Source organism: Octopus sinensis, linkage group LG4 (assembly GCF_006345805.1).
Source record: "Octopus sinensis linkage group LG4, ASM634580v1, whole genome shotgun sequence".
Classification (NCBI taxonomy): Eukaryota; Metazoa; Mollusca; class Cephalopoda; order Octopoda; family Octopodidae; genus Octopus; species Octopus sinensis.
Window position 1 is genome coordinate 67,661,560 of NC_043000.1, and position 12,949 is coordinate 67,674,508.

The window sequence follows — 12,949 nt, forward strand, 5'->3', positions numbered from 1 at the left end:
ATGTATGTATGTATGTATGTATGTATGTATGTATGTATGTATGTATGTATGTACGTATGTATGTATGTATGTATGTATGTATGTATGTATTTATGTATGTATGTATGTATGGATGGATGGATGGATGGATGGATGGATGGATGGATGGATGGATGCATGGATGCATGGATGGACGGACGGACGGGTTGATGGATGCACTACTTCGTAAGATTTAATTTCAATCTGGTACAGTAGGTCAATGCTATACGATCCTCACTTCTGTTAAAATTCTATCAAATATACAGCGGAACTTCCGAGAGGAATTTGGCAAAGCAGGGCAAAACAAAACTACATTTGAGTCCCGATATGGGAAGGGGATTTTCTTGGAATTCAAAAGTGGTAAGCATCTTTTTAAGGAGATGCCCCAGAAAATAGTAACGGAGTATCCTTGGATCCCTGAGGCCATATATGAATGGCCTCTTATTACAATTGATAATGTGTGGTCATAAGATGCTAAGTATTGACTTTGTAGAAATTTTGTCAGCTGTGGTAGTCTAAAAGTTGAGCCAATCAAAATCGTGCAAAACAATGTTTACATTTTCATACAATCATTAATAGTTGTCTCGTACATGGAAGCTGAATTTGGCGGGGAGATATGATAGTCAGGATTTTCTCAAGGACACAACAGTGAAAGTGAACTGACTTCGTTCTTTAAAGTCGCTAATACCCTTGGGGGATTCAATTATCAATAATGCTGCATAACATAGATATATAAAAAGAAAACAACAAAAAATGCTATTTGAAACAAAATTGGTTTAAAATTAGCGAAAATAATCTAATTCACACACGAATCTCTAAAGCCTGCGATTGGCTAAAATACAATACTTAGTTGTCAATCAGCTTATATGTATAATACTAAGCTGCAGCTTTATGTATTAAGTGAAAAGGCACATGGTATTCGCGGTATTAAGGTGGAAAGGTTCATTGCCATACATGTGTTGTTGGAGATAACATTACACGAAATCAAAGCAATTGATATCAGCGAACAAGTCAGATACGTTATATTTTCAGGTAAGCTATTTCAGATTAAATTGAATTGTGTCACTGAAATTTACAGATATCGAATATAATAACTGTTTGATATATTATGTATTGACAATAAAAATTGCCAGTATATATCCCATACAATGGTCGTCAATTTTTTTTTTATGACATGTACCTGTGTTGTTATTATCATTGTTGATGAAGGCGGCGAGCTGGTAGAATCGTTAGCACGCCGAGCAAAATGCTCAGCGGCATTTCGTTCGACTTTACGTTCTGAGTTCAAATTCCGCCGAAGTTGACTTTGCCTGTCATCCTTTCGGAGTCGATAAAATAAGTACAAGTTGACCAGCGGAGTCGATGTAACTGAATTTACTCCTTCCCCCAAATTACTGGCCTTGTGCCCAAAATTTGAAGCCTTTATCATTGCTAATGATGTTGTTGTTGCTGCTGCTGTTGCCGCTGCTGCTGCTGCTGCTGTTGTTGTTGTTGTTGTTGTTGTTGTTGTTATTGTTGTTGTTGTTGTTGGTGGTGGTGGTGGTGGTGGTGGTGTGGATGATGATGAGGATGGTGATGATGATGATGTTTAGTACTCATTCGATGCTGAACGAGCAGAGTTATAATGAAAAGCATTCCAGTCTCGACCACACTCGTGTCCTTTCTCCAGGTACTATATCTCAGATTACATTACCCCTCTATCTCCTTTCTTCTGACATTAGGGGGCTCAAGGTCTCTGTGGAGATAGCCCTAGCCCTTTCAGCAGGTGATGTCCTACATTCATTCGTACACGAAATGGGTCTTTTACTCTGACAAAGTCACAACAAGTTGGATGATTCTTGATAATAAACGTAACTTATTTCAGACCTTAACGGCAATGTTATTAACACAGGAGTTGAAAGCAGTACTTGTTGGATAGACCTTCTGTCAGAATGACTAAGATAGACTAGATACCCAGCAGCCCACTGCAGCAGAAAGCATCTATCACTGTCGCAAGACAATTATGCAGCGGGACCAAGATCATTGCCGTCGATCACCAATTCACGCGACGGGCTGTTCCTTCATTCCATTGGGGCGTTTTCTGCTTCCCTATTCTTTTGCCTATATTTCCAACTACCATGAAAAATAGGAGTCGAGGACAGGATTGATGTATTCTTGCAGCATCTGGCCCAGAACTAACAGTTTGACTGTGGAATGGAAAATTATTTTTATTTGATTGAGATATCAGAGATCTCCAGCAGTTGCATCTATATATGAGCAATCCTATTTAATATCTATGCTATTCATTCCCTAAACAACACTCTTCCCTAAACAACACTCTTCCTTAAATAACACAAGCTTCAACCCTATAAATCTTCTCACTAGAGATACTCTTTTATTAGGTCAGTGGTTCTCAAACTGACAAATACCCACACAGCCATGTAGCAAAAAAATAATATCAGAAAAGTCCTTTGGCACGGTGTTCCTTTTTATTTACTAGAAAGCAAAATGGTCTCTGCATACATATAATTTTATAAATTTTCTTTCTTCTCCAAAATGTTGATCAAGCTTTAAAAGTTAAACCATCTTATGTATGTTAAACATGAAAACTTGTTCACACAGTTTTCGATCTTCACTACCACCTTTGAGTGTGGCGGATGAATTCCATATCAAAAGCCCTGTATAACCGAATGCAGCAACTAGACAAAAGGAAAGCTATCCTCAACGATTTTAACTTGAAATATATTATCAGGCAGTTAAGTTATATTTTCAGGCAAGCTGTATACAAATGGTTTGAATCAAGTCACTAAACATTCCATTGATTAAAATAGCCGGTGCACACCCTATTGAATAGTATTTGAAAATGATATTGGTTCAGTTTCGACATATTATAAATTGCATGTACATATAATATTGTAGTAGTGGTAGTTGCTGTGGTTGCCGTTGTTTTTAGTGGTGGTGTATACCTGATGCTTCAACCAATTCGGCCTTGAAAAGCCGAGAATTCGATCAAAAGCAATCCATCCACAGCTACCCTGCTCACCCTACATGAATTCTTTAACATCAGAAGTCTATTAACTCAATTGCTCTCAAACTGACAAAACCCAGGCATCATCAACAACAAAACAAAAACAAACAATAGTAGAGAAAGTATTTTTGATACCTATCTTTATTTGTGGGAAGACGAAATAGAGTTTACATCAGTTGCGCCTTCTTTCTGTACCATAATGTTGATAAAAGTTTAAAGTTTAAGACCATCTTATATTAAATAAACTACCTAATTAGTGTACACTCTTTTCAATCCTCACGTACCCTCCCAGGGAGGACTGTGAGGTTTGAAAAGTTTTCAAGAACCTTCTTATCTATCATAACTTAATATCTACTGATTTTAATTGGGCCTAAAAGCTTGTAAGAAACCTGAACGAACAGCTCTTGCGTCACGTGACCTTTGAAATTTCAACATTCTCATTACACCACTAAGTGAAATCAGAATCAATATGGAATAACGTAATTGGGAATAACCAAAGTTATACTTTTAGGGAAACGATAACTTATTGGTGAAATTTATATACATTTTTGGTGAAGAAGTTTGATATTTTACAAACCTCTGTATGTGAACGTCTTATCTTCTTCCTCTTCAAATAAGGAAGCAATTTTTTATAATCCTCAATGTTTATGCTCTGCTCCAGCCCTTCTGGACGCTAAAGTAAGTCTAGATGTTTTTTTTTTTATGTATCGCAATGTTTAGTGCAATGTTTATTAATTCTGATGAAAAATTATTTCTAGTTTGGAACTTTGATGTTCACCTTGAAAGGAGCCGTGAATGATGCACAGTTATAAATGGCAGACCTGAGTAAATAGATGCAATGAAAATGGTGTGTTACTTCTAAAACTTTATTTGGCGAATTGAATTTACCATAACTAACATAATTTTCCACCAAAATAACTTGTAAAAATGGATGCATTCTTGTTCTAAGATTTTGTCATCACACGGTAATGAGATATATTAGATGATGTGCAAATTAATAAATCAGTACGATCCGATAGTGGTTCTGAGACTGATTACAGATGGTTTTAACGAAATTAAAAATTAAAATAAAACGATCATTTAAGCTTCAACACAACGTTGGAAGGAAAAAAATAAATATTAAACGTCTTCAAGATCTCAGTACTTGCAACAATTATTATACTGCTATGAGCAACAGTCTTTATAACAAAATATTTTGTGGGATCACGATTGAAGAGCTGATCATGCTCAAATAAGTGATACGTGATTCTGCAGAAGAAAATTTTGGCACCCTTCATTGTCAGAAATTCGATTGGTTTGATAGAATAAAAGCTGTAGTTGCAAAACAGCAAAAAGGTAAATTTGATTGAGTGAAAATTCTGAATTCTGAGGTCAATGACAGAGGTTATTATATCAGAAGCACAACAAAGAGTTACTAGACTATGCAGACAAGAAACATTCAAGAGATTTTATTAGAAATGTTTTGGGGTTAACAAAAATGCGAGCAGCGCCAAAAAACTGGCATGTAAAAACCTCACTCTAGCCGAAAAGGTGCTTTAAAGAAGAGATGGCATAAAACACATCGAAAATTAACTTAATAGTTCATCAAATGTATTGCCAGAAGGTATTGACAATACCCCACATCAAATTTTCCGTCCATACCTGGATACTCCACCCTCACCACAAAAACTTGAAGTTGCAGTTTCAAAATTACGAAACAACAAATTTGTGGGGCCAGATCAAAAATCTATCAAAATTTATAAAATGTGGTGGTCAAATGTCTCTCAGTAGGATTCGTCACCTCAACCTTCTTTTTATTGGAACAAGGCCAACATATCTGTAGATTTGAGAGATACTATCGTTCTAAGAAAATTCAAAAAGAAAAAGAGAGAGGATGTTACAAATAGTTGAAATTATTATCTCCCATGACAGAAAAATGCACGCAAATATTCTTTGTGCTATGCTGATTTCACATTGTAGGACGAATTCTCTGAGAAAACTAATGTAGTCTGAGACCTGATCGAGGAACATGCTACATATCGATATAATCGCCTCCCCACGACACACAAAAAGTGTCTAGAGTAGTGGTTCTTATCCTGGTGGGGAGCATCAGTAATTTCCGAGGGGTGGGGCATGCGCGGAAGTGTTTGTTCGACTAGGTGCAGCTGAATTGTGCTTAATAGTTTAGCGCTAAATAGTTCATCCTGCTGTTTGTATTGGCAGTTTGCATCATTACCGTGGCAAACAATAGATACTTAATTAAATACCAATATTAAATGTTTGAACTACTGTGGGTCTTTACTAGGGTTTTTTTTATAAGCGGGACTTAAACCTGTACATTAATCTCCAATAAAACATTTTATACATTACATGCCCATAAAATGCCTCGTAGATCTTATTCAGCTATGTTTAAACATGAAATTATATCATATGCTGAAGAGCATGTTAATAGGCCGCCGGAAGAAAATTTGATGTTGACGAAAGCAATGTCAGGTTACGGCGAAGAAATAAAGATGAAATTAAACACATACCAAAGATAAAGAAGGCAAGAAGACAATTATAAAGGACGTTACCGTATACAATTTTACAAACCAAGGACGTTATATAGACCTCCTTGACTCAAGTTAGAGAAGGAGTGCGTATTATACACAAGGTCTAGGTTTTTCAGAGGTACAGCCCCCTAAAAATCCCCTACGTATTATACTCAAGGGTGGACTATACTCGAGGGTTTACGGTATATGATATATTGTGATTCTGAAAGAAGTTTGACAATAGTGTCAAGTATCTCATTAATTCATATTAAAAAATAACAACTTTTTTTTTGCTAAGAAGCAGTGTCAAGTATCTCACTTTTTGTATAATATGATTATACATACAATTATACATAGGAGTGGCTGTGTGGTAAGTAGCTTGCTTATGAACTACATGGTTCCGGGTTCAGTCCCACTGCGTGGCATCTTGGGCAAATGTCTTCTACTATAGCCTCGGGCCGACCAAAGCCTTGTGAGCGGATTTGTTAGACGGAAACTGAAAGAAGCCTGTCGTATGTATGTATATATATATATATATGTGTGTGTGTGTGTGTGTGTGTGTGTGTGTGTCTGTGTTTGTGCCCCTAGCATTGCTTGACAACCGATGCTGGTGTGTTTACGTCCCCGTCACTTAGCGGTTCGGCAAAAAGAGACCGATAGAATAAGTACTGGGCTTACAAAGAATAAGTCCCGGGGTCGATTTGCTCGACTAAAGGCGGTGCTCCAGCATGGCCGCAGTCAAATGACTGAAACAAGTAAAAGTAAGTAAGTTTTTATAATGTGACCAACTCATATTAAATAAAAATACTAAAAACATATTTTAGATTTTATTTAACATCTGGGAGGGAATTATATTCATAGATGCAAGGGGGCGCGGAAAGAAAGACAAATTCCTAGGGGAGGCGTGGTAGTAAAAAGGTTAAGAACCACTGTTCTAGAATATCGTCATAATATGTACATAATTTTCTTTAATTTTATCAATATTTTCAAGTCACTGTTACATGACACTATGTGGGAAGTTCTTGAACGTTACTGGTATCAGCTCTAATGCCTCTGCCAAAACAGCGACTTGGTAACCACATAAAAAAAAAACTTTACAATATGAGCATTGTTTCCTCGCAATAGGGGGAAAAATTGTAGGAAGCGGAAATTAGAAAATAGGTTTCATATTTGATCCCTGTTAAAATAAAATGTTTATTTGGAACATTGTCAAAATAAATTTAATAACCTTCAAACTATATTAAATACAGCTCATAGCAGTAAAATATATTTAATAGTTTAGAATAAAATGTAATATGTTATAAAATGTGCAATAAAAATTACCAGAGCCAATGAAAATATTTCTGACAATGAAGTAAGGAAGGTAATAGCAATTTTTGGAATATATGTAAAAAAGAGATGTGATAGTAATTTGCAACTGCCTCTGATTTCTTCTATGCGCGCATGCATGTACACTTGTATACATACACACATACACAAACAGACATACATGCATATATATATATATATATATGCATACATGCGTACATACATGTATGTTGTGTGCATGTATACATACATACATAAATACATACATACATAAATACATACATACATACATACATACATACATACATACATACATACATACATACATAGATGCATGCATACATACATACATACTACATACATACATACATACATACATACATACATACATACATACATACATACATACATACATACAAAATAGCCTGTTGTTGATGCTGAAATTCCAATGAAGGAATCTAAGTTAGAAACCGGCTCTTTCTCTTTTGGCAAGAAATCTTGAAATAAAACTGAACAATCTATCATGGATAAATGCAGGTAGAAAGGACTGACTATCAGCATCGATAGTAAAATATATACAATACACAACTGACCCGGAAATTTTCACTATAGTTGTAGGCAAACTGCATAATTGGAAGGTTCCTGGAAGAGGCTGACATTTTACAGAAAACCACTAAGATATATATATATATATATATATATATATATATATATATATATATATATATATATATATATATATATATACCAGAGTAAGCACATAAATGTGAAACAAGGTAGAAAAAAGAGTACTCAAATACATACATACATACATACATACATATATATATATATATATATATATATATATGGCCCAGTGGTTAGGGCAGCGGACTTGCGGTCAGAGGATCGCGGTTTCGATTCCCAGACTAGGCGTTGTGTGTGTTTATTGAGCGAAAACACCTAAAGCTCCACGAGGCTCCGGCAGGGGGTGGTGGCAACCCCTGTTGTACTCTTTCGCCCCAACACCATAGAAACCGGGAAACCGGACCCATGAGCCTGGCTTAGGCGCATAAATAAATAATATATATATATATAACCAATTCCTCCAGGAGAATTGTGAGACAAATAAAATAGTGACTGATGAGCATGCAGGTGGAAAGAAGAGAGTGCAGGGATATGCTGAAAACATTTGAGAAACAAAGCTGTATTGTCTGAAATATGAAAACATCGTAGACGCTTTGTGACAGTTTGGCTTGATTATAAGAAAGCATTTGACGACTCTAGCCCTCATTCTGAAGTCTACATTTGGCAAAAGTACCCACTTCCTTAGTTGCTACCATTGAGAAGCTCACAAAGATTAGGGCTACAATTCTCACACTTACAACTATGAGCAGAACGATCGTCTCCAATATAAACATTTCAAAGAAAATATTCCAAGGAAATAGTATTTTTGTAATTCGGCTCATTTTGGTATTACATCCATTATCATTCCTGCTGTAAAACCAAGTGACTATATGCCAATGTCTGCAGCTACTAAAGTAACCCCTAGTTTCTTTGTGAAGTCCTAAAGATTTATGCTAAACATGTTAACAATGCTCCTAAACAGCTAGAGTTAATAACATTTTTAGCTGACATAGGAATATATTTGGCCAACAGAGAAGTCTGTATTTGATTGTTGAACGTGACCAGATCCAAGACTTGAGTATTGACGGTCTCTCTGTCCCTCCTGTTCCGCACAAAGAATGCTGCAAAGACCTAGGCATTGAGAGCAACATATGTTTTCATGAAAGGGCTATAATTAACGATAAAGGGACTCGAGAACAATACACGAGAGTTTAAAAATATGCAGCCGGAACTCTCCTCTTACAACAAGACAATATCTCACAATGCATTTATAGTACCAGTGCAAATCCAACATTTGGGGTACTTGACTGGTCTGTACGGGAGATATATTCCATAGACGATAAAACCCGTAAGATCTAGACATAACTAACTTAGTTTTGGGAGTAGATGCCTAAGTGTCAATCTGGATAAGCTAGAATGTTTTCAAATAAAGAAACCCAGCAGCTGATTCGCACATCACAATCTGTAAGTAGAACAGTAACTATATGCACAAGTTTTCTCAAATTTAAAGTGTGAATTTGCTGTTAACTACATTTCAACAATGGAATTTTGTATCTTTTTTAGAAACCAAAGCCTTCCTCAAAAATTTAAAATAATTAAAAACGGAAGAGCGCATACATACATACATACATACATACATACATACATACATACATCTCTCTGCATTCAATAAAACAGTGGCCCACAATGTGTTTGCAGTGTCAGTAATCATACCAACATTTGGGCTACTTGATTGGACGCTTGGTGAGATCCGAGCCATTGACGTGAAAACCCGAAAAATACTAACAAGCACACATAATTTCCACATAAACTGTGACGTAGACCGCCTCTACATAAAACGTGAACAATGTGGCAGAGGGCTTAACATCGATCCAAAATGCCTTCGAATGTCTCATCATATCCCTTCAGCAACATCTTTTAAACACCAAGCGTCGAAGTGCATCCCTTGGCCAAGTTTGCGTACATGAGGCTAATGACATCATAAGACTTGGAAGGCAGCTCCTTGAGCAAAACTCTTTGTCTGATAACCTAGAATATATGCTCAAAGAAGTCGCGCGATTCTACTGCAACATATCAGATGAAAGGATGAGCCTATATGAGCAGAAGATTATGCGTGGATATGTTACTAGAAAGCTCCGTGATGATAGTAACATCGATAATCAAAGCAGTTTATCATGGACGAACAGCCGGATCACTACCTCCCACTTTGAAAGGTATGCGTTTGCAATCCCGGAACAGGAAATATCAACCAAGTACCTGATGCACAAAATGGATAGAGAAGCAGGAAAAGCCGTAAAATGTGACAACCCATCCATACTTTGTGGAGCTCACACTGAAGATATCATCCACATCATAAGCAGTTGTCCGAAAATGTCATCACAGCATTATCTACCGACAAGACATGACGTTGTAGCTAGGACACTAAACTGAAATCCGTCGAAAGGATAATCCCAAGAACAAAGAAATAAAAACCCACAAGTTAGTGAGTGCTACCATAATCTTTGCCTTCAGTTCATCTTTGGTGTTACAAGGAGCTTTGCTGGTCTCTCACTCAACTGCGCCCCACACGTAATAACCAAAGGGGTTGCAGTTTGGGGTTTAGGTGGCCAGATGTTAAGGGTGATGTGGTCGCAGAAATTGTCTGACAGCCATGACTGAGTTCCCCTGCTTGTGTGGAACGGTGCAGAGTCCTGTTGCCAGACATAGGGTCTTTCAGCAGCCACTCTCTTGACCCATGGCAGCACTACCTCTTTCAGGTACTTGATATAGGCCTCCGTGTTGAGTCTGAGGCTGTGTGGGGAGATGAATGGAGGCATAACATTGCCATCACTAGGGATCACTCCAAACACCATGATGATGTTTTTGTGTGTGTGTGTGTGTGTGTGTGTGTGTGTGTGTGTGTGTGTGTGTGTGTGTGTGTGTGTGTGTGTGTGTGTTTCGAAAGATAAGCGTAAAAGAATATATACTTATTCTTTTATTTTCACTAGTTTCGATTATTGGACTGTGGTAAGGGGTTTTAGCCAGTTATATCAACCCCAATCTGTCTGTTTATCTGGTATTTAGTTGATCCGTTTATATTCATCAAATATTTGAATTTTGCTTTTTTGGGGTAAAGGAACTAATTTGACAGAACGTTTTACACCGATATATAAAATTGGAACATTTTCTATAAGACAATAGTAGAAATGCAAACTATCTAGCAAGTTGGCTTTTTGAGCTAAGATGTTCCAGTACAGAAATGATCAACTCCAATGAAGTATTGAAAAGTCATCGATAACACAACTATGCAATATTATTTGGCAAATGACCGAAATTAGATTTTCTATGAGGCAACTATTGTTATTACATTCAATTCAATTCAATTCAATTTTTATTGGCTCAAAAGGCCATGTAGGGGGACAGGGAGTTATGTACAGGGAGGGTGGTCATACAAAGAGTTCATGCCATTTCTGGTCAAGAGAGACTTTGAACCGAGCGGTCGTCGGCATCTTCACTATCTCGTCCGACAGCTTATTCCACGGATCCGCAACCTAGACGGAGAAAGCCCCTCTACCTTCGATTGAGATGAAATCGTCGTCGATAGAGCTATATGGAGTGACCCCACAGCCCACGCTCTGGAGCAGGAGTGAAGAACAGCTCTTTCGAGAGGTTACACTTTCCGCTTATGATGTTGTGAGCTAGAATGAGATCACCACGGCGTCGTCGTTTTTCGAGAGAATAAAGGTCGAGCGTCTTCAGCCTTTCTTCATAAGACAAATGCTTGAGACCAAGAACCATGCGGGTAGCCGGCTTCTGGACTCTTGCGAGATGATGTATGTCTTTGAGGAGATAAGGAGAAGAGGCTTGAATCCCGTACTCCAAATATGGGTACTCCATGGGATTGGTATCTTACTAACATATGTGTCTTGAGACAGAGACAACCAACAACGCAGAATATTTTCACGTTTTCTCTGAAACTGTATAATTCTTCAAGGAAAAGAATTGAGATTGCTAGATTTTGGTAAATATAGGAGTAATTCTCTTTCCTAATTCTACTAGAATTCTATAATATTTTCTTGTGTATAACATCTTACGACTGTTGTTTACAGTCTGGAGAAAGCATTTAGCAAGAGATTTCTTTATTCAATAAAGACTCGAGTGAAGTTCCATAAACACTAAAATTATATCTCTTCGTAATTGTTCTTGTAGAAAATGTATTTATACTCAGACTGTCATTGACCACCTTATTTTCACAGTCGTTGTTGGTATATAGGAGACACAGTTGATGTAGCAGCTTCACTAGAGAATCGGAAGATAAAAGCTACTCCTTCACTTATAAAGGGTCATTTATAAATAGCAGCTAATGACGTTATTAGTTAAAATCATATTAAACTCGCTCTTTCTTTCTTTCCCCCTCTCTCTCTCTCCACTTGGGTTACAAACATAGTTTAATGCTAAAATTCAGGCAGAGTAGTTTCTGTGGAAAACATTTTAGAAAATACATAGAGGACTTTGAAAGCTTCTAAGCCTGACTGGTGTATACTTTTATGAAAGGATAAGGTACAGAGCATTCCCATCTTCGTTTGATGCAAATATAGGGAAAGCGTCGTCAAAATACTGTCCAGAAGAGTGAATCACATCCCGCTTACATAGAAGTCCATAATATCTACGCAAATAGATGCTTTGTTTCCGGAAACTTGAAGCAGACAGAGATGAACGACTAGTCTGAGATTCACTGTCATTCAAGTGGATGTCATGAAGACATAAGTAATTCTACAGATTCAGGCAGATATATGTGATGAAACATGATGAAACCAACCAATACATTTGTGTAGTAAATCATAGGACTGTGAAGAATTTATATTCATTCTAAGTTGTATCAAAATATACATACGATTTCTCGTAACTATCGTCTCCTTAACCACAAAAAGCTGCGAAGATGCTTTCTTAATATAAAAGCATGTGGAATTATATTATTGGTTTCAAGTTTTGACATAAGCAGCAATTTAGGAGAAAGAGTAAGTCGGTTATGTCGACTCCAATGCTCAATAGGTACTTGTTTTATCGACCCCGAAAGGATGAAAGGCAAAGCCGGCCTCGGTGGAATTTGAACTCAGAACGTGAAGGCAAGCGAAATTCCACTAGGTATATTGCCCGACGTGCTAACGATTCTGCTAGCCCGCTGCCTTATGTGAAATGATAATACGACACAAGGTCAGAAATTTCCGGAGAAGGATAGGTCGATTAGATCGACGCCGGGGCTCAGTTGGCATTTATTTTATCGACCTCGAAGGAATGAATGGCAAAGTCGAACGTGGCGGAATTTGAACTCAGCATGTAAAGACGAAATGCCGCTAAGCATTTTGCCCTACGTACAAATACTTCCGCTAGCTCATTGCCTTATGTGGAATTATAATATTGTAGCCAGAGTTTCTTCCTATAACATTAATAATCAACATTAATCACAAGCGTATTTGTGATTAATGATTGTATCCTATAAACTGTCTTCTTAAGGGAAAGA

The 12,949-nt window shown here is 37.2% G+C and overlaps 1 protein-coding gene across 1 annotated transcript in view; it reads left to right on the plus strand.

The window, feature by feature from the left end:
* The first annotated feature begins 869 nt into the window (after positions 1 to 869).
* LOC115210754 (glucose dehydrogenase [FAD, quinone]-like) overlaps positions 870 to 12,949 on the plus strand; it is a 77,601-nt gene continuing 65,521 nt past the window's right edge. The window contains exon 1 of the mRNA XM_029779467.2: positions 870 to 1,050. Within this exon, the coding sequence (XP_029635327.2) occupies positions 885 to 1,050 (166 nt within the window). The 5' untranslated portion in view covers positions 870 to 884. The remainder of the gene's footprint in view (positions 1,051 to 12,949) is intronic.